The 22,499-nt window shown below is 56.3% G+C and overlaps 1 protein-coding gene across 1 annotated transcript in view; it reads right to left on the reverse strand.

Moving 5' to 3' along the window:
• The window catches only part of ATP11A (ATPase phospholipid transporting 11A), a gene marked incomplete at its 3' end in the record, with an annotated part of 73,604 nt that overhangs the window by 45,671 nt on the left and 5,434 nt on the right, over positions 1-22,499 (reverse strand). Inside the window, exons 2-10 of the mRNA XM_021708088.1 lie at positions 21,839-21,961; positions 14,050-14,139; positions 12,608-12,688; positions 9,704-9,811; positions 8,706-8,834; positions 5,884-5,987; positions 5,399-5,449; positions 1,630-1,694; positions 366-447 (exon numbers count right to left, since the gene is read on the reverse strand). Coding sequence (XP_021563763.1) covers positions 366-447; positions 1,630-1,694; positions 5,399-5,449; positions 5,884-5,987; positions 8,706-8,834; positions 9,704-9,811; positions 12,608-12,688; positions 14,050-14,139; positions 21,839-21,961 — 833 coding nt within the window. The remainder of the gene's footprint in view (positions 1-365; positions 448-1,629; positions 1,695-5,398; positions 5,450-5,883; positions 5,988-8,705; positions 8,835-9,703; positions 9,812-12,607; positions 12,689-14,049; positions 14,140-21,838; positions 21,962-22,499) is intronic.

Below are 22,499 nucleotides of genomic sequence, written 5' to 3' on the forward strand. Positions count from 1 at the left end.
AAAAAAAAAAAAAAAAAAAAAAAAAAGCACCAGAGAACACGCGGGTTCCCTGAGTCCGAGTGAAAAGCACGCCCGGCCCCACTCTGAATGTTTCCGGATCAGGGGATGAGCTGTCGGACGTGGAACCAACTCAGGACAGCAACACCGGGATGCCCACCGAGGCAGCGCTGCTAACCCAGACGGGCAGCAGGACCCAGCGAAGAGGGCGCAGTGTCCGCCACAAAATGAGAACTTCACTCTACGGTTAAGACAACGTTTGGTGCGACACCACCTCGCCCGGCAGGAGGAACCTGTTCCCTCGGCCGTGGCTTGGGACGGTTCTAATGGCAGGCTTTCACACACACAGCCGGTGGGAGGGGCCTTACTTTTCCACGGCGGACCGCTTCTGGGACTTGGACTGGTAGTTCAGCGCCATCTTGGTTTCCATGCCCGTGTAGATGGCAACACCTGAAAGGAGGAGGGGACCCTGGTGACAAGATGCCAACGCGCCTGGCCATGGAGTCTGGAACCCATGGCGGTGGGGAAATGGGTCTGGGGTCCCACACAGCTTGTTTTTAATTTAACCAGGCAGGCTAGCTGTTCAGTCAGGTGATGGGAATCTTGAGAATAAGGATGTTGTGCGTAGAAAGCAATCTGTACTTTACTTCTAAATTTCATATTTTTAATACACAGTCAGCCTTCTGCATCCAAGGGTTCTATCAGCTGGGATGGGAAATATTTTCTAAAAAAATGTTTAATCACAATACAGGCCAGACACAGTGGCTCACGTCTGTAATCTCAGCAGTTTGGAAGGCTGAGGTAGGAAAACTGCCTTAGCCCAGGAGTTCAGGACCAGACTGGGCAACAAACACAGTGAGACCTCATCTCCACAAAGAACAGAAAAAATAGTGGGGTGTGGTGGCGCGCACTCACGGTCCCAGCTACTCGGGAGGCTGAGGGAGGCAGACTGCCTGAGCCTGGGAGTTGAGGATGCAGCGGGCCATGAGGGTGCCACTGCACTCTAGTCTGGGCCACAGTGTGAACAAAACCGTAATACCACAATAAAACAAACCCCAAAACATCGTCAAAAGCATGCCAACCATCTACATAGCATCTGCATTATATTGGGTATTAATTATAAACAACCCAGAGGTGATTTAAGGTAGGCAGAGGCTGAGTGCAGGTTCCATGCAGGTAAGAGCCCCAGCGCCCACCCCCCACGGACACACAGGGACCATGGCAGTAGGCTTCCCGGGAGCTGGGCCACTTACGGATTTTTAAAAATTGTCTGATTTACTTAAAACATAGGAAATAACCCACCAGAAGTGAAAGACTCTAGCAAAGAAAAGCAGACATAAAAACCGCTTTCTGGCAGAACCACATTTTGCCAGTTCTCCCACGGACACAAGTTTATTTTCTGAGTCGAAAACCCCAGGCGGGCCACACGCAGGCCATGTTCTCCGACGTCCCTAAGCCGTGGCCTGCAGCTTTCCGTCAACGCGGACCTCTGTGAGCCGAATCATCCCTGCTACGGGGTCAGCTCTCCTCCCCGCACAGAGAGAGGCTTGCAGGCACCACTGCGACCTCAGCCGTGCTCAGCGTATCCTTCACTCCGGAGCTGGCACGGCAGCCCACCGGGGAAGGACTTACCGAAGATCATCTCGGTGTTCTTCAGCGTGGCTCCTCGGAGAAGCAGGCTCTCCGATCCCAAAGGCCTGGAAAGATACAGGTGGTCAGGAGCCAGACAAGACAGAAAACCGGCGGCAAAGCCGCTGGGACCGACGGGTTTCCTGAACAGCCCCATTTCAGAGGAGACGGTGCAAACGCAGACCTGCCTCCACGGATGACTCAAGTGAGCCCAGGTCCACGTGAAGGGACGTGGCCTTTATCTGTGAAACGAACATGTGGCTCTTCTGATATCGTCCTCTCCAGGGCTCCCATGCTGCAGGGCCCGCCGTGGAGTGCAGCCCTGGGAGCGGTGAGGACCTTGCATGGGCCTTGTAAGAACCTGGGCTCCGGGCCCCACTCAGACCCACAGAGCCAGAACCGAAAGGCTTCAGCAACTGCTCCAGACAGAGCCAGGGCTGGGGTCCCTCACATGGGTCCCCACCGGCACCGCCAGCAGCCCCTGGAGCTCATCAGGAACGTCGCCCCAGCCCCAGCGAGTCTGAAACCCCAGGGCCGGGCCCAGCAGCCCTCTCCTGACAAGCCTCAAGTTTGAGGACTGGCTCCAGAGGGCCCCGGAATGCTCTGGAAGAGCCGAAGAGGGAGCGGGCACCTCATTCCCTTTCCAGCTGTTTCTGTTACATCCTCGGGGAGACTCAGGGAACACAGCCTGTTTCTAGAGCTGGCAGAGGACACCGCAGGGCATTTAAACACACCAGACACCGAGCTGCAAAGAGCCTCTGCACCGGTGGCCTGAAATGTGGACCAGCCATACGTGGCCACTCTGGGGGAAATAAACAACAGCCAAAGAATGGAAGCACTGAACACCGCACACAGCAGACACAGATCCTGGCACGAGGATCACGTCCAGTGTTTCTGCTCATGGAACGGCAATTCCCCCCTCCTCACATCCCAACAGTTGAGGAGAAACGAGTGGACGAACTCGCCCATGTTGCTACCCATGAAACCCCAGTGACTTCTCCAGAGGGTGGAGACCCAGAGTGCTTGCCGAGGTTGCTGTCACCTCATCAGGGCTCAGTGGCCTTTCGTCATGGAAAGCTGCCAGCCTGCCGAGCACAAAGTTGGGGTGTGCTCAGCACATGACCTGTGCTGCTCAGAACGGCATCTGGTGGGCAGAGGGCAGGCTGCTTCGAGGGACGGGCAGGGGGGAGGCCACTCGAGGGGTTGCTGCCCAGATGCTCTGACCTGCCGCGGGTTCAGGGGACCGAGAGGCCTCCATCACCCAGAAAGCCCCTGTGGGCCTGTGACGGGCAGTGATGTCAACAGCATGCCAAGTGCCGCGGGTGCCCAGCTGCGGATGCCTGTTGTATGACACCCTCCTCCCAGGCAGCCCCTGACTTGGAGCCCCGGGCTGCCGTCAGGCTGTTTTACGAGGACTGTCAGCTCCTGTCAGCAACACACTTATAATAATAATCCACGTCACACGTGTTTAGGGACACGGGTGTCATCCCCTTTAAAAAAGGACTCTCAGCGCCTAACAATAATTTACTCAGACAAAAGAGGGAAGCTGCCGGGCTCGGTGGCTCAGCCTGTAATCCCGCACCTTTGGGAGGCTGAGGTGAGTGGACTGCCTGAGCCGGCGGGTTCGAGACCCGCCTGGGCAGGCGAGACCTCATCTCTACAATAAATCAAAAAATCAGTTGGGCGTGGTAGCATGTGCCTGTAGTTCCAGCGACTTGGAAGGCTGAGGCGGAAGGATCGCCGGATCCCAGCAGGTGGAGGCTGCGGTGGCCGGGAGCGGCCACTGCACTCCAGTCTGGGCGACGGAGTGAGACTCCAACTCAAAAAAAAAAAAAAAGAGGGAAGCTGTGTGGCTACCCTGACTCCTACTTTTCACAGTACCACTTAGCAAAAGCTGTTTTCCTCAACAAGTTACATTGTTACACATTATGTGGTTGAACGCAGCCTTAATTGAGATGTGTTACTTTGTTTTTCAACTAAAAGTGTTGTTCTCAGCTGGGTGCCTGGCTCACGCCTATAATCCCAGCACTTGGGGAGGCCGAGATGAGAGGACTGCCTGAGCCCACAGGTTTGAGACCAGCCTGGGCAACGTGGCAAGACCTCACCTCTACAATAAATCAACAAATTAGCCAGGCGTGATGGTGCATGCCTATAGTTTCAGTTACTTGGAAGGCTGAGGCGGAAGGATCACTTGAGGCCAGCAGATCGAGGCTGCAGTGGCTGTGAGCATGCCCCTGCCCTCCAGCCTGGGTGACAGTGAGATTCTAAGTCAAAAACACACAAACAAAAAGGTGTTGTTCTCCTAAGAAAGCTGAAATACAATAAAAATAATTTGCTAGGAAGGGGCTTTTGCTTTCAGCTTGGACAGAAGATGTGTCATGCTGAGCGGGCAGAGGCCCTGACTGCCGAATTCACAACCGTCCATGCCACAAATGCATAAATACCTTAACAACCCAGATGCTAAATGGCTACTGAGCAGATTAAACATTATAAAGCAAAACTTGAGTCCGAACCAAAACACAACGTCCGTCGTAAGCGTCTTCCCAGGCCTCATCTAGACAGGATGCATGGAGTCCACACGACGCCCATCCAGATGCAGCCCACGGGCAACACGCAGAAGCCCCGGTCTCATACTCGGTCTCATACATGCAGAAGTCCCCTCCCACAACTCACAGAAGTGCGGGTCACCTCTCTCCAGATGACAAAGATGCACATGTGGAATAGCGTGTGTTCAGGGGACCGAGAGGCCTCCATCACCCCGGAAAGCCCCCGTGGGCCTCTGAGGGGCAGTGATGTCAATAGCACTCAAAGTGCACACACACTGTCTCCTTCAGCAACAATCCAGGGGCCTCTGAGGAGGCTCCGGAAACCTGCGTCCCACAGCTATTTATGCTGCAGCCATTGCCCATGAGTCTGTTTCTACTTCTGGGAACATGTTTTGTTTGACACACAACCCCACACCAGGACATCCACAATCCGGAGGTTGCTTAACCGGGAGAGAAATTATTTCTCTAGCAGGTGGCGTTCATGGAAAAGCAGCAACTTCAAAACCCCCTGGAAGCTGCTGTCCTGAACTGTAAGATCCAAATACCACATGGGCAGCATCTGCTGGACCATGGAATGGCGTCTCGGCTCACATCCCCAGGCCTGGGGCAGGCATAGCTCCTGGCGCAAGAGGCCCGAGGAGGTCAGAGTGTTACCACGTCCTGCACAAGGTGTGGCTGTCCCAGGGCCACAGAGGGAGGTGTCCGAGGGCCACCATCTCCTTGCACATGTACCATGCGTGACCACCACGGAAACTGCACCGACGAACATGTGAGCACACCTGTGAGCTAGCCCCCCCAGCCCTGTCACCTTCCCCAGGCGGACGTGGGCCTCAGGTAGACGTGAGCCAGGGACGCATCCCAATAAGGACTGTGGGTAGATTAATTCATGCTGACAAAATGGCCTCTAAGCTGGAAGTCTTCCAACGTCACCTCTGAAGACACAAGGAGCAGGACAGTCCTGAGAGGGCCCCACCTGGTCTTGAAATTGTGACCTGGGGACCCCTCCTCCTGGCCTGTGAGGCAGTGCTCTGCAGATGGGCGGAACGGGTTTTGTGGAGCACTTCTCTGCTGTCACGTACAGGTGTCCCTGAGAGAAGCCAAGGGGCTGCTCCCTCGGAAAGCAGAATTCCCCTTCAAGCCCCGTGGGGGGAGACACCTCATGGAAGAAGGAAGGTTCATCTCACGCCACGACCCGGGCGGGACGCCAGGGCACCCAAGGCACTCACCTCACCACGGGCTCACTCAGGTCATTGTAGACATTGATGCGGCCCACGAACCTGGAACAGGAAGGCCGCGTTACCCCTCGCAGCCTACGGGCCTCCCCTGCCCGCTCTCTGTCTCTACAGAGGAAGCGCACTATTGTGAGCCAAGGGTCTACACTGGAGGCACACTCCGCACGGCTGGACCCCTGCCGGCCCCTCTTTCTCCAGAACCCTCTAATCAGCCCCACTTAGATGACTTCCCTCCCCGCACAGCCTACAAGCAGCGTTTCTTCCTTGAATCTAGTCCAAAAAAACCCCTTGAAAGTCGGTATGAAAAGCTGCGGACCCGAGGGGTGCTGTCTATGAAAACGTGTGAGGACCTGACTTGTGACCCGGACTTAATTTCCGAGCAGCCACTGCACTCTTTTTCCAAGCGGGACTCTCTGAGGGGAGCGAGAGCCCCGTTGAGGGCACAGGTGGCCACAGGTGGAGGCCCGGGATGCGCTCACTTGTAGAGGTCAGGCTGGGGCTGCTCGCACTCGATGGTGGCATGCAGCCCGTCGATGTCCTCTGCCGTGTGGAAGCCCTTGGTGTCCTGGACGGCGTAGTGCGTCTGTGGGGACAAGGGCAGGGTCTCAGCAGACTCGGCCAGACGCTCGGCGCAGCCCAGCACCAGCACCACCCAACACGGGACACGCCGGGTGGATGTTCTGTGCCTGCAAATCAGCCCAGACAAGGCCTGCTTGCCGGGGGGGAAGGTATGTCGAGAGTCCGTGCACACCAGGGAGTTACACGAAGACGAGGCTGCTGTGATCCCTGTGGCTGCAGGGGCCTGAACACTGAGAGCGTCCACCATGGCTGGGGGAGCGATGCTCTGGCTTACCCGTCACAGCAGGAGACACCATGAGAACACAGACTCAGCCCCTAAACACTTCCTTTCCGCCACGTAAGCCTGCTGTTGATGAGCATGAACACAGACAGCCCGCCACTTCACCTTCGTGACTCGGCAAGATGCCTGAGCCCAGGACTGCTGGAGGAGGGCCTGTGACTGTGGGTTGAGCAGCCGTCACTATCGGGGGAGTGTCCGCCACCACTGGGAGAAGGCCTGCCATCGTAGGGGGAGTGTCTGCACACACTTTCCTGCTCACTGGGACCCAACCGGGCTCCTGACCCATGGGTGGGCGGGTTCACCTGGAGGCTCCCCAAGCCCCTGCCTCCTAGACCCCAGTGCCCCACACTTCTGGGGAGACCGACAGAGGCTTACAGTACACACCGGATCCCCACTCCCCAGGACAGTCTGTGGCATGCTCATTCTGGAGGCTGTGCTACCTGGAAGTGGGACAGCACGTCTAGCCAAGAAGATGATAACAACAGCCGGGCTCGGCGGCTCCGCCCATCATCCTGTGCCTTGGGGAGGCTGGGGTGAGTGGAGGGCCTGAGCCCGCAGGTTCGAGACCCGCCTGGGCAGCGAGACCTCATCTCGACAATCAATCAGAAAATCAGCCGGGCGTGGTCGCGCATGCCTGTGATTCCGGCTACTCGGAAGGATCGCCAGAGCCCGGCAGGCGAAGTTGCGGCGGCCGGGAGTGGCCACTGCACTCCAGTCTGGGTGACCGAGTGAGACTCCAACTCAAAAAATAAATAAATAATAATAATAACAACAACAACCCACAGGACTGTGTACAACTCTGAGTCATCCACAAAAGGCTGGCACTGCCCCCAAGGGTTTTAAAAGAAAGTCTCTGTATACATGGGAAGAAACTGCCTGTGTCCATGGTGTTACCTAAACACCGCTCTGAAGCTGCGATGTTGTGAGCTGGCAGCTTAGAAACGGTTGAATACTCTGAGCTCTGCTCACTTCCATGAACTCCTTGGAACCTTCCGGATTTTTAAAGTAATAAGCATCTGAAAATTAATGGGGCTCCATATTTCCTTTTGTGATTGATAATTAGAACTTTGGCAGTGTCAACTACCAGGACTGAACTCTCCACCGGGGGCAAGAAGTTAATTATACAGTAACTGTAGAAAATCCTTATTACGGTACTTTGACCAGGAGACGCACCTTGAAGGGACAGGCAAGATCTAGAATTGTATGTGACTCTTCCCATGACCCTAGGCCAGGAAGGACATCGATCTTGGCTAGTGGAATGAAAGCCTTTAACATTCCAACCAACCCTCCATTAAATCCTTAATGCGGAACCACCAGGGAGATGACGGTGGCGACACTGAAGCTACCTCGGCTAACCTGAGACGGCTGGCTGTCAGGGAAAAGGAAAAAGCGGGGGCGGGATGCAGAGATGTGGTCAGAGGACTCAGAACAGCCAGTGTGGGACGAGCAGTCAGGAGGTCGCCCGGCACGAACTCTTGGCTGGTGACCATGTGCCACGCCCAGGGTCTCCCGCTGAGGGTGTAGTTCCCAGACGCCCCTGCCCTGAGGGTGGGTAACTACAGGGGCTGGTGGGTGTGATCATGTCTTCTACCACAATGGCCACTTTACGACATACGCGTCCTAGAACCCCATGCTATACTGGACACACACACAATAAAGTTTATTCTAAAAAGAAAAGAGTGGGCCAGGCGTGGTGGCTCATGCCCATCATCCTAGCACTTTGGGAGGCCGAGGCAAGAGGATTGCTTGAGCCCAGGAGTTCGAGACCTGCCTGGGCAACAAACATGGTGAGACTCCATCTCTACCAAAAAAAATAATTTTTTTTTTAATTAGCCAGGCATGGTGGCATGCCCCTGTAGTTTCAGCTACTCGGGAGGCTGAGGAAGAAGGATCGCCTGAGCCCAGGAGGTTGAGGCTGTGATAAAGTGTGATCGCCACTGCACTCCAGACTGGATGACAGAGCGAGACCCTGACTCACAGTCTTTGTTTTCGGGTTTTTTGAGTCGGAGTCTCACTCTGTCGCCCATGCTGGAGTGCAGTGGCACGCTCATGGCCACCCAGCACTGACTTGCTGGGCTGCAGCGGTCCTTCGACCTCAGCCTCCCAAGTAGCTGAATTACAGGCGCGCGCTACCACGCCCAGATAGTTTTTTGATTTATTGCAGAGATGAAGTCTCACCAAGTGGCCCGGACTGCTCTCGAGCTCGCGGGCTCAGGCAGTCCACTCGCCTCGGCCTCCCAAAGTGCTGGGATGACGGGCTGAGCCATCGAGCCCAGCCTGAAAATTTTTTGTAAAGAAAAATTAAAAAGGGAAAAGAGGGAGGAAGCGAAAGTGAGGAGAAGCCACAGCCAGCACCGCTCCCTGGGTTTTCGCCATAAGCTTTCAGTCAGTGGGCTTCCCTATGCTATGCTATTTGTCAGACCCCCACTGTGCTCCCGTTACCTTGTGGCTTGACTCTCCGTCCAAGCTGGCTGTGGTCACATGGCACGTCCCGTCGCTCCGGTTGCTGGAAAGGAAGATCAGGTCGCAGGGGAAGGTCTCGTCCTCCTTGACCATGACGATGTCCCCGACCTGCAGGACGAAGGGAAGAAGAATCAGCGGGAAGCCGCCCGGCCCCGGTCGGGACTGCAGTGTCCATGCCGCTCAGTCCCAGGAGGACACGGGCTGTGATGCAAGTCCAGGAAAGACCCTCCCAGAGACTCTTCACTGCAGCTGGGGATCCTGCCACATGTGGGTCAAAGCACGCGATGAATTTCTGAGACTTTAAAATCAGAGGGTGACTCTCCCCAAATCGGCCCATGGGTTTCATGAAATCCTGTCAAACTCCCAGCAAGAATTTCTAGACACAGAAGAGCTTATTCTAAAACACACAGGGAAAGGTACTGGCCTGGAACAGCCAAAACCATCCTGAAAAAGCGGACGGCAGTGCAGGAGTCGGTGTGCCTGGGGGCGGGGCTTAGGAGACCGCAAAGGTGGTCAGTAGGAGGCACAGTGGGACCGGTACCAAGACTCACGGGGCGGGCCGGGGAACCCAGAAACGGACCACACAGCTGTGCTGAACCGACTCCCGGCTGAGGGCAGAGCCATGTGGTTCGGGAGGGATGGCCCTTCCAGCCAGGGCTGCTGTAGCCACCGGACACCCACAGGCTGACCTCGACCTTCGCAGAAATTACGGCGAATGGGTCACAGGCTCATCGCACAGCATCAGCTACAACATCTGGTATCACGAGACGCGGTTTCTCGATGTCGCCCAGGCTGGCGAGCCACGGCCATTCACAGGCTCCATCTTGGCTCCCCGTGGCCTCGATCCCCTGGCACAAGGGGTCCTTCCACCTCAGCCTCCCGAGCAGCTGGGACTACAGGCGCCACCACGCCTCATGAGACCCGTTTTATGCAGGTCACAGGTTTGAGACCGGGTAGGTGTGTCGGTCGCTACTCACCCGCAGCTTCCGACTCTGCTTCCGCACAAGCTTGCCGTGCTGGATGAAGTGGACGGGGCACTGGTTCATGGCATTGTCGGCTTTGTGGCGAAGCCAGTCTTCATAACCCTGAGGGGCAGGGAAGATAAAGGGGGGCAGGGGGAGGGGACGAGAGAGGGACAGACAGAGGGAGGGGGAGGGGCAAGAAAGAAAGATGGAAGGGGGAGGGAGAGTGAGGGAAAGGAAGGGTGGGAGGAGGGAGAAAATCTCACGGTTAATCAAATAGAAGCGTAGCTCGCGTCCGTGGGCACCTTTCTCCACGAGGCTCACACCTCACGCCCAACTTCGGTCGGACCCCTGATTCAGCCCGGACATTTCCCCACAGCAATCTGAGGGGCTTTAAATTGTTTCAGTGTACACCTGGAAAGAGATCTGGTAAGATGTGTACTGAGGCACATATGAATGCTACCAAACTATGTGTCTGTGCCTGTCTTGAGACATCCTTCAGACAGCCCTACGGAGGGGACGCCGGAGTCAGACGATGAGAGAGACTGTGCCTCGAGCTGAAAAGCCTCGGAGCCGCAAGGCACGTCACGCCAGTTCCCTCCGGCGGCTGCACGGAAGCCCCGATGTGGACGCTCAAGGCCACGTCCCCATGACTAGACTGCCGTCTTTTGTGAGAGCCGCAGCCCAGACTCTTGGAGGACCACGCCATCCCCATGACGCCACGGCAGCCCTGCGTCCTCCGGACACGCATGCGTATTAAGCAGTCAACGGGGACAGCGCCGTCCAGCTCCCAGGCGGCCACGACAGGCATCGGCTGACATGCTGGCCTGGCACGGGGGCTGCGGCCCTGTGGGGCCCCCGCCTCACACGCACAGCTATGTGTGGCAGTGGACACAGCATGTGGCACGGTGACCTGAAAGCCCGGCCCCGGGAGTACAGTGCGGCCCCTTCCTGGACTGGCACTGCGTCTCTGGGCTCGGGCTTTGCTGCGTGTAAAGGTGCCTGGGACTCAAAAATGGTGAGGGTCACTTCTCTGTCCTGGTTCCCAGCATGGTGTGTCCAAGAGTGTCTACCACGTCTAACATCTTCGGTCACGCCTCCCGGGATGCATGGCTGATGCTGCCAAGCCAAGACACACATGCATCGTGGCCTGAACACACAGACACACATGACCGTCTTCATGGGGCCCTGCATGGTCACAGCTTCCCTCTCTTGGGGGTGCCAGAGGCCTGCTCGGTGGCTCTGGGGCCGTGGTGGCACTGCCCCTGCCTCGTCCACACTTGGCCGTGTGCTCCTCAGACTCTAGCACTCCGAAGCCCGTCTGATGGCCATGAAAGAAAGCCACACGGCTGCTCAAATCTGCATTTCCAGATGACTAGCAAGTGAGAAATAAAACTCAAGTTGATGTGAAGCGATTAATTCCTAAGTGCCATCCACACTTCGGTATGAGAGGCATGGTGGCCCTAGACAGTCTCCTCCGAAGATGAGCTGGACTCCCGGGGAGCATGTGAGCTCTTCACCAACACCCGTGACTCAGGTGACACGGGGCCGGAGTGAGGCACCCGCAGCGTGTCACCTCTGCCACCTTTGCCGTCGAAGGCCTGCACACACGCCGTGTCTCATGAAAACAGATTTGGCTTTTTCTTTTGCATTTAAAGAGCAACACCAGAAGAGCGCAGCTTTGCCAGCAAGAATGCGACCGTCAGGAATTGAGCTAGAGGCTGTCGTTCTGCAAATCACCCAGCTGCCTCAAATGAAAGCCCAACCTATAAACACTTAACATGCAAAGGCCACGGCGTTCAGAAGTTTGCAGTGAACACGTGCCTTGCATCTAGAACATGTAAACAAGTCTGACATGCCATGCCCCCCCCCAAAGAAAGACAAGCAACTCAACCTAAACGTGGGCAGACGACTGGAAGGCATCAAGACTGACCAGTGGCCAGGAAGCACACGGCCAGATGCTCGATGCCGTCAGCCACTCGAGAAACGCGGATCGGGACGCCCCTTCACGCTCCGGGACGGCGTGACCCCCAGGATGGACAACGAGAAGCACCGGAGAAACGGAAGAGCTCGCGGGCTGCCTCAATGGGGAAAACACCCTGCCGGTGCCCGGAACATGAGAGCAACGCCACTGCAGCACACGCCCCAGGGAGTCTGACACCCGGCCCCCCCCACCGCCGTGACATCTCTGCGTAACTGTCCTCTGTCAAAAGTGTGTAAATAAACAGGGGGAAAGAAGACCCGGGTCCACCCCAACCTGCACACAGTACCCTGAGCAGCATCATCCGAGACGACCAAAACGTGGAGGCGTGCAGACGCCCACCGACAGATGAACGGAAAACAAACACGGTCCACCCACACCTCCTCGGACTGCCACGCATCTGCGAAGCAGAAGGAAGGACTGGCACGTGCCACGGTGTGGGTGAGCCACAGAAACGTGATGCTGAAATGTGACTTGGACGCCTCTGGCCGAGGCGAGGGGACAGCCACAGAAAGCCTCTGCCAGGGCTGGGGGAGTGGGGGAGGCTCGCTTTGGGGTGATAAAATGGATAACAGGACAGTGAGGAAACGAGAGGCGTTCTCAGCGCTGGTCGCCGGCTCTCTCCAGTGGGTCTGAGGGCGCTGGCGCACCGGGCTACAAGTGAGAACCCAGAGCCCTGGAGAGGTGTGCTCCGGGGTCACGGCCCTCGGGTCCCAGAGGGGAAGGGGCCCGGTGAGACATCGCGCCTGGGTGACTCAGGACAGGAGCCCCGGAACGTGCTTCCCGACCCCGAGGGCCCTGAGCTCCGAGGAGCTCGCAGGACTGCCCTCCCTCCTCTGACTGCGCCAAGCCAGAACAGCTGTGGGAGGGGCCTCTGGCACGGAAACGCCACAGGCCCTTCGCACAGCAGCGCGCCCGCGGGCGTCTGAGCCACTCACCTGCTTGATGGCGGTGACGGTGATGACGAAGAACAGTGGGAGCCCGCTGGTCACGGGGCTCGTGGGCGTGTCAATGATCAGCTGCGGGAGAGGCACGTGGGGGTCACTTCAGGAGCAAGAGCAGGGGCCGGGCAGGCTGGGGCGCCCCGCCGTGCCCGACGCCCCTGGCTGGTGCCCGCCTCATCAGCCCCCCAGGCCCACAGGGCAGAAGGTAAATCAACCCCGAGCGGCTCTGCGCCCGTGGGCCACGTGCTTCCACCGAGGGGTGGACAAGACCCCATCTGCAAGCGGCAGACACGGCTGAAGCCGGCCACAACCGCTAGCTCCCTCCTCGCCCCTGCCCCACGGTCATGACCTTCCCTGAGTGGTTTAATGTGGGGAGGTCTGGAAGTCCTTCGGTTGTGTTTTGTATGATTTAGAAAAAGGTTCCTGTTCCTTAAACACACGTGACGTGTTCCCCCTAATTCACGCCCTTGCTGTGTTTCTTTTTTCTTTTGAGTCAGGGTCTCCTTCTGTCATCCAGGCGGGAGTGCAGTGGCACACTCACGGCTCACCACAGCCTTGACCTCCTGAGCTCAGGCGATCCTCCCACCTCAGACTCCCACGTAGCTGGAACTACAGACACGCACCACCGCGCCCGGCCTTTTTTTCTCTTTGAGCTCTCTTTTAATGTGTAACTTCTTTGGATTTTCTTTGGGGCGCCCACACCGCTTATGAAGAGCAGTGCTTAGCTTGGCTGTGAACTTGTCCTAAGGTCACAAAATTCCTGCCCGCCCCACCAGTACCAAAAGGACAGCAGGAAGGCGGCCATCACCACCTCGTGCACACAGTTACCTCAGGTGTGCCTCTGCCTGCATGGAGCTCACAGAGCCGACACTGTGGCAGGATTTTGTCGAGAGTCGGGACACGGAGGCCAGAAAGCAGTTTTATTTGTGCCGGCACCGGTTCAGCAGATTCACGTCCAAAGGCTGAGCCCCGAGCGCAGGGGGGGGCAGTGCCTTGTATACAGGTTTAGCTTCTTTGTCCCCTGATAAGGCTTACACACCAGTAACCTATAGGCTAATCGGGTACTCCACAGCTCAAGGGTACAGCAGAGTTACACATGCGCACTACAGATTGGGGCTACATTTCTTTCTAACCTGAATCTTCCAAGGAAGTTTTTATCTTATGGTGCTAGAAGAACTCTTTCATTATTCTGGGAAGGCTTGTATCTTACTGTACCACAGGGGCCCCTACTCTGTTCTGGGAAGGCCTTCATCTCATTAGGCTTGGGGGGAAGGGCTCCCGGCCTCAACATGTTTTGCCCTGAAGCAGGGAGATGGAAGAACCGTGGCCCAGAGGCACCACGTCCTTGCTCTTACTGCTACATAGGGGTCCCCAAGATTAAAACGCCACGTATCCAGACATTCAAGTGACAGTCTGGAGAACAGGCCCGGCCTTACCTGGACCAGGAAGATGATCAGGAAATAAAAGTTGGCTATTCTTCTGAACTGCTCAAACAAATTCTTGGGTATGAAGTTCCAAAATGTGTACTGCATAAAAGACACACCAAATGCGTCGATTAGCTCAGGCTCTGATTTCTGTGGCGTTAGTCTACGGCGTGATGTGTGACACTGGATCGCAAAGGACACGATGTTGGGTTAGGAGAACAAAACTCATAACTGGTTGACATTCCATCCATTTGTCAATCCCCAAAACAAGCTGGCGAAGCAAAGTGTACCCGAAACGAGGTGAATGACCTAACTCCAGAGAACGCCAGATAGAACACAAAGTCGTCCCACGGTAACTTTATTACTACGAAATCTTCCACGATCATTTGCTCAACACAGTCGCATGTGTGCCGCACTGCCTCTCCCACAATCTCTCTTTTTTGTGACGGCACGGCAGTCAGCTCACTGGGCGTCTCGACCCGCGCAGGGGCGGCTTCTCCACAGCGGGGTGTCCTGTGTCCCCAGCCACGCACCTGAGCCCTTCCGCCTCCCCGGGGTGGGGGGCGCTCTGGCCACCGCGGTCCCTCCAGCCTTTTCTTTGACCTCGGGAGATTCTCTCTCCACTTCTGTGTTGAGCACAACCAGGTCCCGATGTCACGAACCCACAGTAGACGTCGAGTTTGGAAATAGTTTTTAAAATCCCACTGGACACATGCTGCCTCTTTGAGAACACCACCCACCGGAGCCGGAAGAGATGCCCTGTGCAACCGGTGCCGCGATCTCCGCCATCTGTCCGCATCTTCCATGGCTGCAGTTCAAGCCCCGCTTGGAGGAGAGGGCGCTGGCATGGTGGAGCCCAGAGATCAGCGGTCAGACCAGACTCTCACACCCAGAGCTCCTTCCCACCAGGATCACAGCCTAAGTCCTGCGCTAAAGAAGCAACCGGGGTCCGGAACGGCCTGCGCCCACCCCAGGTATTCCGAGTGTTTTTTAAAGGAAATCCTTGTGTCTTTTTTTAAAAGCTTCTTTGCCCTCGCTTCCAACTGCTTAGAGTGTTTAGGGGATTTCCATTTCCGATGCTAATTTACATTCACACAGTGCTTTCCCCTTTCATAATGAAGCTCTCCCTTTTTTGTTTTGAGTCGAGTCTCATTCTGTCATCTAGGCTGGAGTGCAGGGGCACGATCATGGCCATGGCAGCCTCCACCTGCTGGGTTCAGGCAATCCTTCCGCCTCAGCCTCCCCAGTAGCTGGGACTACAGGTGCGTACCACCACGTCCAGCTAATTTTTTTATTTATTGTAGAGACAAGGTCTTGCCAATAGCGCATTTGGTGTTGTTCGAAAACTCACCACCCTCTAGCCTTCTACAAAAAACACGGGCTTCAGAGTCGACCCCACAGTGAATCCTGGCCCTGCCATTCAAAATACGTGTAAACATCAGCAAATTATTTAGTGATTCTGACTTCCAGTACTTTTTTATCTATAAAACTTGACAAACATTACGCCCACAATCAATCGTTTTACATTTTTAAACAAGATCTATATTTCCAATAAGTTTTAAAGGAGACAGTAAAGAAATGCAAGCTGTCAAGTAACCACAGCATTTGGGGCTTGTTCCCACAATTCTGTGATCAACGTGGGATGATCTTGTATTTTTCGTATATTTCCTTCCCAAGAGAGACCAAGTCTAAAACGGGTGATCTTTAAGGCCCGTCCCCTCACCCCCAGGAAATCAACCCTATTTCCCGGCAACCAGGCTGACACATTTATTATAATAAACCAAAACATTTCCAAAAATTTCTGTAATATGTGACTCAGTAACAAGGTCACATTGAAGAAAACAGTTTCTACTTAAAATTCCATCTCTCAATATGGAAACATTTACAGATGAAAACCCAACTCCACGCTGTGTCAGGTTTCTTCAAAACGGCCCTTGGAACTAAAGTAGAGACGCCGTCAAAACAGGTCGCGTGTGGCACCCTGACGGTGGGCAGTCCGGATCACGACTCGACTCTCCCTACTCGGTGTCGTTTCCATATCAGGAACGTCGCCTCACAAATGAGACTAAGCAAAGTACAATGACCTTTCTGAATCCTTCCCAAGGTGCAGACCGAGTCTTTCAACCCCTGGGGGCTATGTCCACATCCGGGCCTGCTACATCTGAGCGTGACTGGACAGCTTTGGAATGTCTAACCACGTAAATGATCACTTGACTCCAATCGGCCACTGAAGTTTCCCTCTGCAGCTGAGACTCAGTAGGCTTTGTGATATTCAAGTTTTACAGGTTAGTTATTACTGCTAACCACTAATGCTACCAAAGGAGGTTATTAATTCCTAATGAAGTATAATAAGAAAAATGAATACTCGGCTGGGTACAGTGGCTCATGGCTATATTCCCAGGAGTTGAAGACCAGTTGGGGCAACATAGCAAGACCTTGTCCATACAGAAAGCCAAAACAGTAAGCCAGGCCTGGCACTGCACCTGCAGTCCCAGCCAGTTGGGAGGCTGAGGTGGGAGGACTGCTGCCTGAGCCCAGCATGTCAGGCTGCAGCGACCATGATCGTGTCACCACATTCCAGCCTGGGCAGCAGGGCGAGACTCCAACTCAAAATGTAAAGGAAGAGAAAACGCAGTGAAAACATTTAAGCCTTCATGACCTCTTAGCAACACATGGATAAAATAAACCAAAATGAGCATTTTATTGCAGTATCAGAGCTGGCGACCTGGCAGTGGCAGGACAGCTGTTCACCCTTGGTGAACTGTGGTGATCTGAACACCTGCCTGGCTGTGCTGGCCACAGTATAGTGCATCGCTGGGCCCACACGCTGGGGTCAGACCCTGCTTCATGGTGACACACTCAGCAGCAGTCCTTGGTCCTGGGAGCTCCCAGGGCCCCGGCTACCAGTGTGAGGTTGCGTCTTCCTCCTATGAGGAACCTGCACCCCAGCGTCCCTCTCCAGTCCAGCAGATGCCAGGAGGCGTGTTGAGTCACACGAGACCACCCATCACTCCTTGGGTTCCTTTCATACTTATAAAAGACGCCACGCCAACATCCATACTCGCTGAATTTAACCCAGCTCCGACACCTCACTGGCAGCCAAGTCCCTGTTCTGTCTATCCTGTGTGCCTGATGCTGGTTTCCGGTCACTTGCCCGGAGTGTGGTCGGTGGACAGGGACGCACTCAGCCCCACCCACCTCTCATCACGTGGCCACAGACAAGTTGCAAGAGGAGGCTCGGGGACGGCGGGCTTCTCTGCCAGTGGCTGGACATCCAAGGAAACATCTGGAAGCCTCCCAAAACCATGGCTACCAGCCCCGCAGCCTCGCACGTGGTCATCCTAATCATGGCCTAGAAACTGGACACCCACCCATGGGTGGTAACAACCAGCCCGCAGAATTGGGGCTTCTCTGTCACTTGTGATGGGGTAATGGGGCGTGAGACACAGAACATGGCGCCCAAGTCTGGGACGGCAGACGTTAGAACACGTGAGGACGCTGGGGGCCCCGTGGCAGGGCCTCTGAGCTCGGGTCACGCGCAGGGCCAGCTCGTCTACTTCCATGGCCTCGGGCACCATGCTGCCTCGAGCTCCTCACCAGTAAGTTGGGAACCAGCAGCAGTGGGCTCCCGGGGTTGTCTCAGACGTAAATGACGGTGAACACGGGCGCCACACAGCACAAGCCATGGAGACGCCGGCTGTGTCCACTCAGCGCCGAGGCGACTTTCCTCCCAGGGAGCAGAGCCAGCCCAGCTTTTCTGAGGGCATGGAGTGACGACATAGACTGGGCCAACAGTTACCTGTGCAAGCAAAGCTGAGAACCATGTGGACTCTGTGCCCTGACGTCGGAGTCTGTGAACACTGGCAAGTTGGGACCCAGCAGTTCCTGGAGCTCAGGGTCCCCGACTCAAGCCGGCGTGCTGGGGGCGGGTTCTGCAAGGGCCAGGAAGCAGGCGGCCATGCTGGCGGGGCGCATCGGTTCCCCTCCCTCTGCCAGATGCCACCCATGTGTCTCCCGGCAGAAGGACGCACAGGCCTGACCCATCCTGATCACCAACAGCCGCACTTCAGGAGCCAAAGAGAAGTTCAGGGTGAGAAGACCAGCTTCCTGTCATCTCTTACAACTCTCCCCACATGACGTGGCTTGGATGGCTGCCCTCCAAATCCCGTGGGAAACGTGGCCCCGGGTTGGAGGTGGAGCCTGTGGGAGGTGTCTAGGTCATGGGGCGGATTCCTCACGGACAGCTTGGTGTCCTCCTGTGGCAGGAGCTCGGCTCACGCAGGAGCTGTGTGTGGAGAGAGCCCGGGCCGCCTCTCCCTTGTTCCCGCTCCCCCCGTGGGACAGCTCGTGTCCCCGAGGGTCTCTCTCCCTTCCCCTTCAGCCATGACTGGAGCTTCCAGAAGCCTCCCCAGAAGCAGATGCTGGTGCCAGGCAGGACCGTGAGCCAGATAACCCTCTCTTCTTTGTAAATTACCCAGTCTCGGGTCTTTTGTTTTTGAGTCGGAGTCTCACTCTGTCGCTCAGGTTGGAGTGCAGTGGCACTCTCACAGCCACTCCAGCGTCAACCTTCTGGGCTCTGGTGATCCCTCCGCCTGGCTAATTTCTTATTTACTGTAGAGACGAGAGCTCACCAAGTTGTGCAGGCTGGTCTCGAACCTGTGGGCTCAGGCAATCCACTCGCCTCGGCCTCCCAAAGTGCTGGGATGATAGGCTGAGCCACCAAGCCAGGTTTTTTGTTTGTCTGTTTGTTTGTTTGTTTTGAGTCTGAGTCACCCAGGTTGGAGTGCAGTGGCAGGCTCACAGCAACTACAGCCTCAAACTACTGGGCTCAGACGATCCTTCTGCCTCGGCCCCCTGAGTAACTGAAGCTCTACAGGTATGTACCACCATGTCCAGCTAATTTTTTGATTTATTGTAGAGACGAGGTCTCGCCACATTGCCAGGCTGGTCTTAAACTCCAGGGCTCAGGGAATCCTCTCACCTCTGCCTCCCAAAGTACTGAGATTAGAGGCGTGAGTCACCATGCCCGCCCTAATCAGCCTCTTTTTCCAAAGACAGAAATAAAAATTTTCTTCCCAAGAAAACAGAGGTAATCCCGATAAAGGCACTCTCCAAAAGCAGCCGTACCGATGACGTTTGGCAAGTGAGACAGTGTGTTCTTCATACATCCTGAGCCGTTAAATGCCAACATGCATGAGTCCTTGGGTACGCACTCTGGAATTCCACTTCAGCTTATCTAAATCAATGCCACCATCAAGCCGGCTGTCAGTTGAGACGAAACCCTCGCCACTTGGAGGGCCTCTCCTTCCGGAGTCTGATTAGCAAGACAGGTTGTGTGGACATAACTTCCTTTGAAATGACACATCACCATATACCTGAAATCGAGACTGGGCCCCTCGCCCCGCCTCTGTGAGCAAGGGAGACTGCTTCACACACACAGGCAATGGGGCGCACATCCCCTTCTGTCCTCAACGGCTGAGAGGAAGCCGCCCAGGTACTCTCAAGGCCGCTCACCCTCCACAGGGGCATCGGCCGGGGGCCCAGACCCTCCAAGTGTGTTGACTCAACCCTGAAACTTCCTGCTCGAGGGCTTCCTGGTGGGAAGGATGAAAGGCCGCAGGCACCTGCAACAAGGTTGCAAAACCTCTTCCTGGCAGCCTTCCCGGCACAGGGTTTCCTGCACTTGAAACCCAAGGGGCGTCGGGGGTGGCGGCTCTGCCCAGAGCGGGAGAAAGGCCCTGGTGGAGAGGGCATCAGGGCATCGGTGGGGCCGGGGAGTAGGATGGGTCAGCTCGTGTCCCCGAGGGTCTCTGCGGGAATGCTGGAGAGACCTTGAAAGTGAAACACATCTGGAATTGAATCAGGCAGCAGAAGGGGAGTGGATGTAGACATCGCAGCACTCAAGGCCAGAGGAGGTGGTTCGCGCCGGTCATCCCAGCACTCTGGGAGGCCCGGCAGGATTTCTTGAACCCAGGAGTTCGAGACCAGCCTGGGCACCCTAGCGAAACCTCATCTCTGCGAGAAAGTTCAAAAAACTAGCCGGGTGTGTTGATGTGTGCCTGCAGTCCCAGCTACAGGCTGAGGTGGAAGGATCGCCTGAGCCCGGGAGACAGAGGCTGCCATGAGCCATGACCATGCCACCGCCCTCCAGCCTGGGTGAGAGTGAGACCGTGACTCAAAAAAAAGGAAGACAGACAAAAAAGAAAGGAACCGCTGCGCTCAGTGTTTCCTCCAAGGACATGATAGGGGCTCCTATCAGAAGCACCGCTTGCTCCAGCCCCGCCACATGCCCCTTGTGGCCCAAGGAGGTCCATGACGCCACTCACCCCTCGCTCTCTGTTCCACGTGCTTCCTCCAAGTGGCCTGCGCAGAGCTCTCCACACCCCCGGGAAGATCAGGCTTGTGCCGGGAACGGGGAGGCCTCTGGGGGTCGTGTCAGGGGGGTACCTTATGCCCGACCCCACCCCGCCCAGTACACGCCCATGACCTCACGGGGGCTCCCTTGGGCCTGTCATCTGTGCCTGGAATGCCACCCCACCGGTCCACGTCTCCATCCTCACCAGCTACTTCCTGCTGCACTAGGGTTGGTTCTTAGGATTATGTTGGGGATTTATTTTCGGCACCGGGGGAGCTGGGGATGTGCGCTTCGGCACGAACCACCTTCAGGGAGCGCCCCTGGAGAGGGGGCCGGCTTCCCGGTCTATGAGGAGCACGGCCGCAAGGGGGTGGCTTCGGATATTCTCATCAAAACATTCCTCCCTTCATTACACGGCTGGGTGAACACCACTACATTTCCCTGGCTGGAATTTGCTTGTGAGCACTTGAGGTAAACGTGTTATATTTCTGGGGATAAAGCTATTATGACTTTTTGTAATATTGCAGTTGTGAACTACATCCCATTAAAAGGCTCTGAAAAGTAGCCGTCTCTTTCCTCATATTCTTAACAAATGTGGAGCTCTTTGAGAGCTCAAAGGGAATTAAGTGGGTCAACCACAGGGGTCTCCACGTCAGAACACTCAGCGTGAGTAAGCAAGTAGGTCGACTACAGAAGTCTACACGTCAGGACACCGAGGTGTGAATTCAGGAGGTCTACAGTGTGCTCTACAGGTCAGGACACTCAGATGTGAATTCAGTAGGTCGACACAGAGGCTACCTATGTCGATCTCCCGTGCGTGTGTGCATGTGTTCTGGCTCTGTGTACGCACCTGAGGGAACCTGCCTGCTGTGGGGAAAGCCCCACCTTCCCTGAGGTAAGCGCCAGCCCCAAGCCCCTGGCTGCACTCTGCTCCCATTTCCCAGGTTATGCATTCAACATGCCACGTGTCTGCTTGTTGCGCTCTAGTCAGTGAAAGGAGCCTCACCGCCCTCAGTCCCACACGGGGTCCACACCACCTCTCGCTCTACACCTGGTGGACAAACTCCTAGATGGCCTTCGTGTCTCCCGCCCTGCGTGCCCGGGCAGCTTAATCTCCAGGGCGGCTGGGGACACCTCCGTCTTATAGACAAGGACCCTCTGGCCAGTGTTAGTGGGCAGCATGTGTCTAGGCAGCGGCGAAGCCGGGTGCGAATGCTGGGACTTCCCACATGACGCTGCCTCTGTGTGTGACCCGGGAGGAGGGAGATCTCGGGTTGCGGCCTCTTAGCAAGTCTGAACGTGTCTGGGGATGGTCAGAGCCTCCAGCACCCTGTTCAGTCCCACCCCAAGGAGCTGGCACCTGCCACAGCAGGGTCATGGCCACCAAAGGCGTCGACGCCCCAGCAGCTCCTCCGGTGAGAAGGGACCCTGGCCTGAGGCCATTACCTTGGAGGAGACGATTCTGTTGTCCGGGTACCTCTGCGGGATGTAGGCCTCGGCGCCAGGTGGGGGCTCCTTGTGTCCCACGTAGACGGTCCGGCTGTCCACCCAGTTCTCTTCCCCTGCACACTGCGGGAAGGGGACGCTGTCAGCGCTCTGCTCGGGTGCCGCGCGGGGAGCCAGCCTGGGGACAGGCCCTAGTGCGTGCGCCCCAACGCACACCCGCACCTGCTGGCCCTGCCTCAGGGGATCCAGCCCAGCCCCCGCCCCTGCTCCCATCCCACACATCCACGTGGGCCACGGTCTTCAACTCGCTGGCCCAACCCAGGTGAGCCATGGGAAAGGCTGTCCGCTTTCCTAGGAGAGCCACAAAAGCTGACTGCCAGGAACTGACCCGGGGTGGGCTCAGACAAAGTCAGAACCCAGTGCAAAACCCCGAGGTTCCAGCAAGCCAAGAGATGGTGCGTCAGGAAGGGTCGTTAGGAAGGAGAGACCAAACCACAGGGACTATCCAGTCTGTCGGCAGCCACGCAACAGGGCTCCCCTGCCAGGAGTTGGCAGGTCTGGCTCAACTTTGCATCCTGCAGATGCTACACTTCGAGGGCCTGCATGGACTCCTGGCTAGAAATGGCCCAGGGACTCCCACAGACCACAGGACGTCAGCTCT

Source organism: Carlito syrichta, unplaced genomic scaffold, assembly GCF_000164805.1.
Source record: "Carlito syrichta isolate Samal-C Ts95f unplaced genomic scaffold, Tarsius_syrichta-2.0.1 Scaffold130609, whole genome shotgun sequence".
Classification (NCBI taxonomy): Eukaryota; Metazoa; Chordata; class Mammalia; order Primates; family Tarsiidae; genus Carlito; species Carlito syrichta.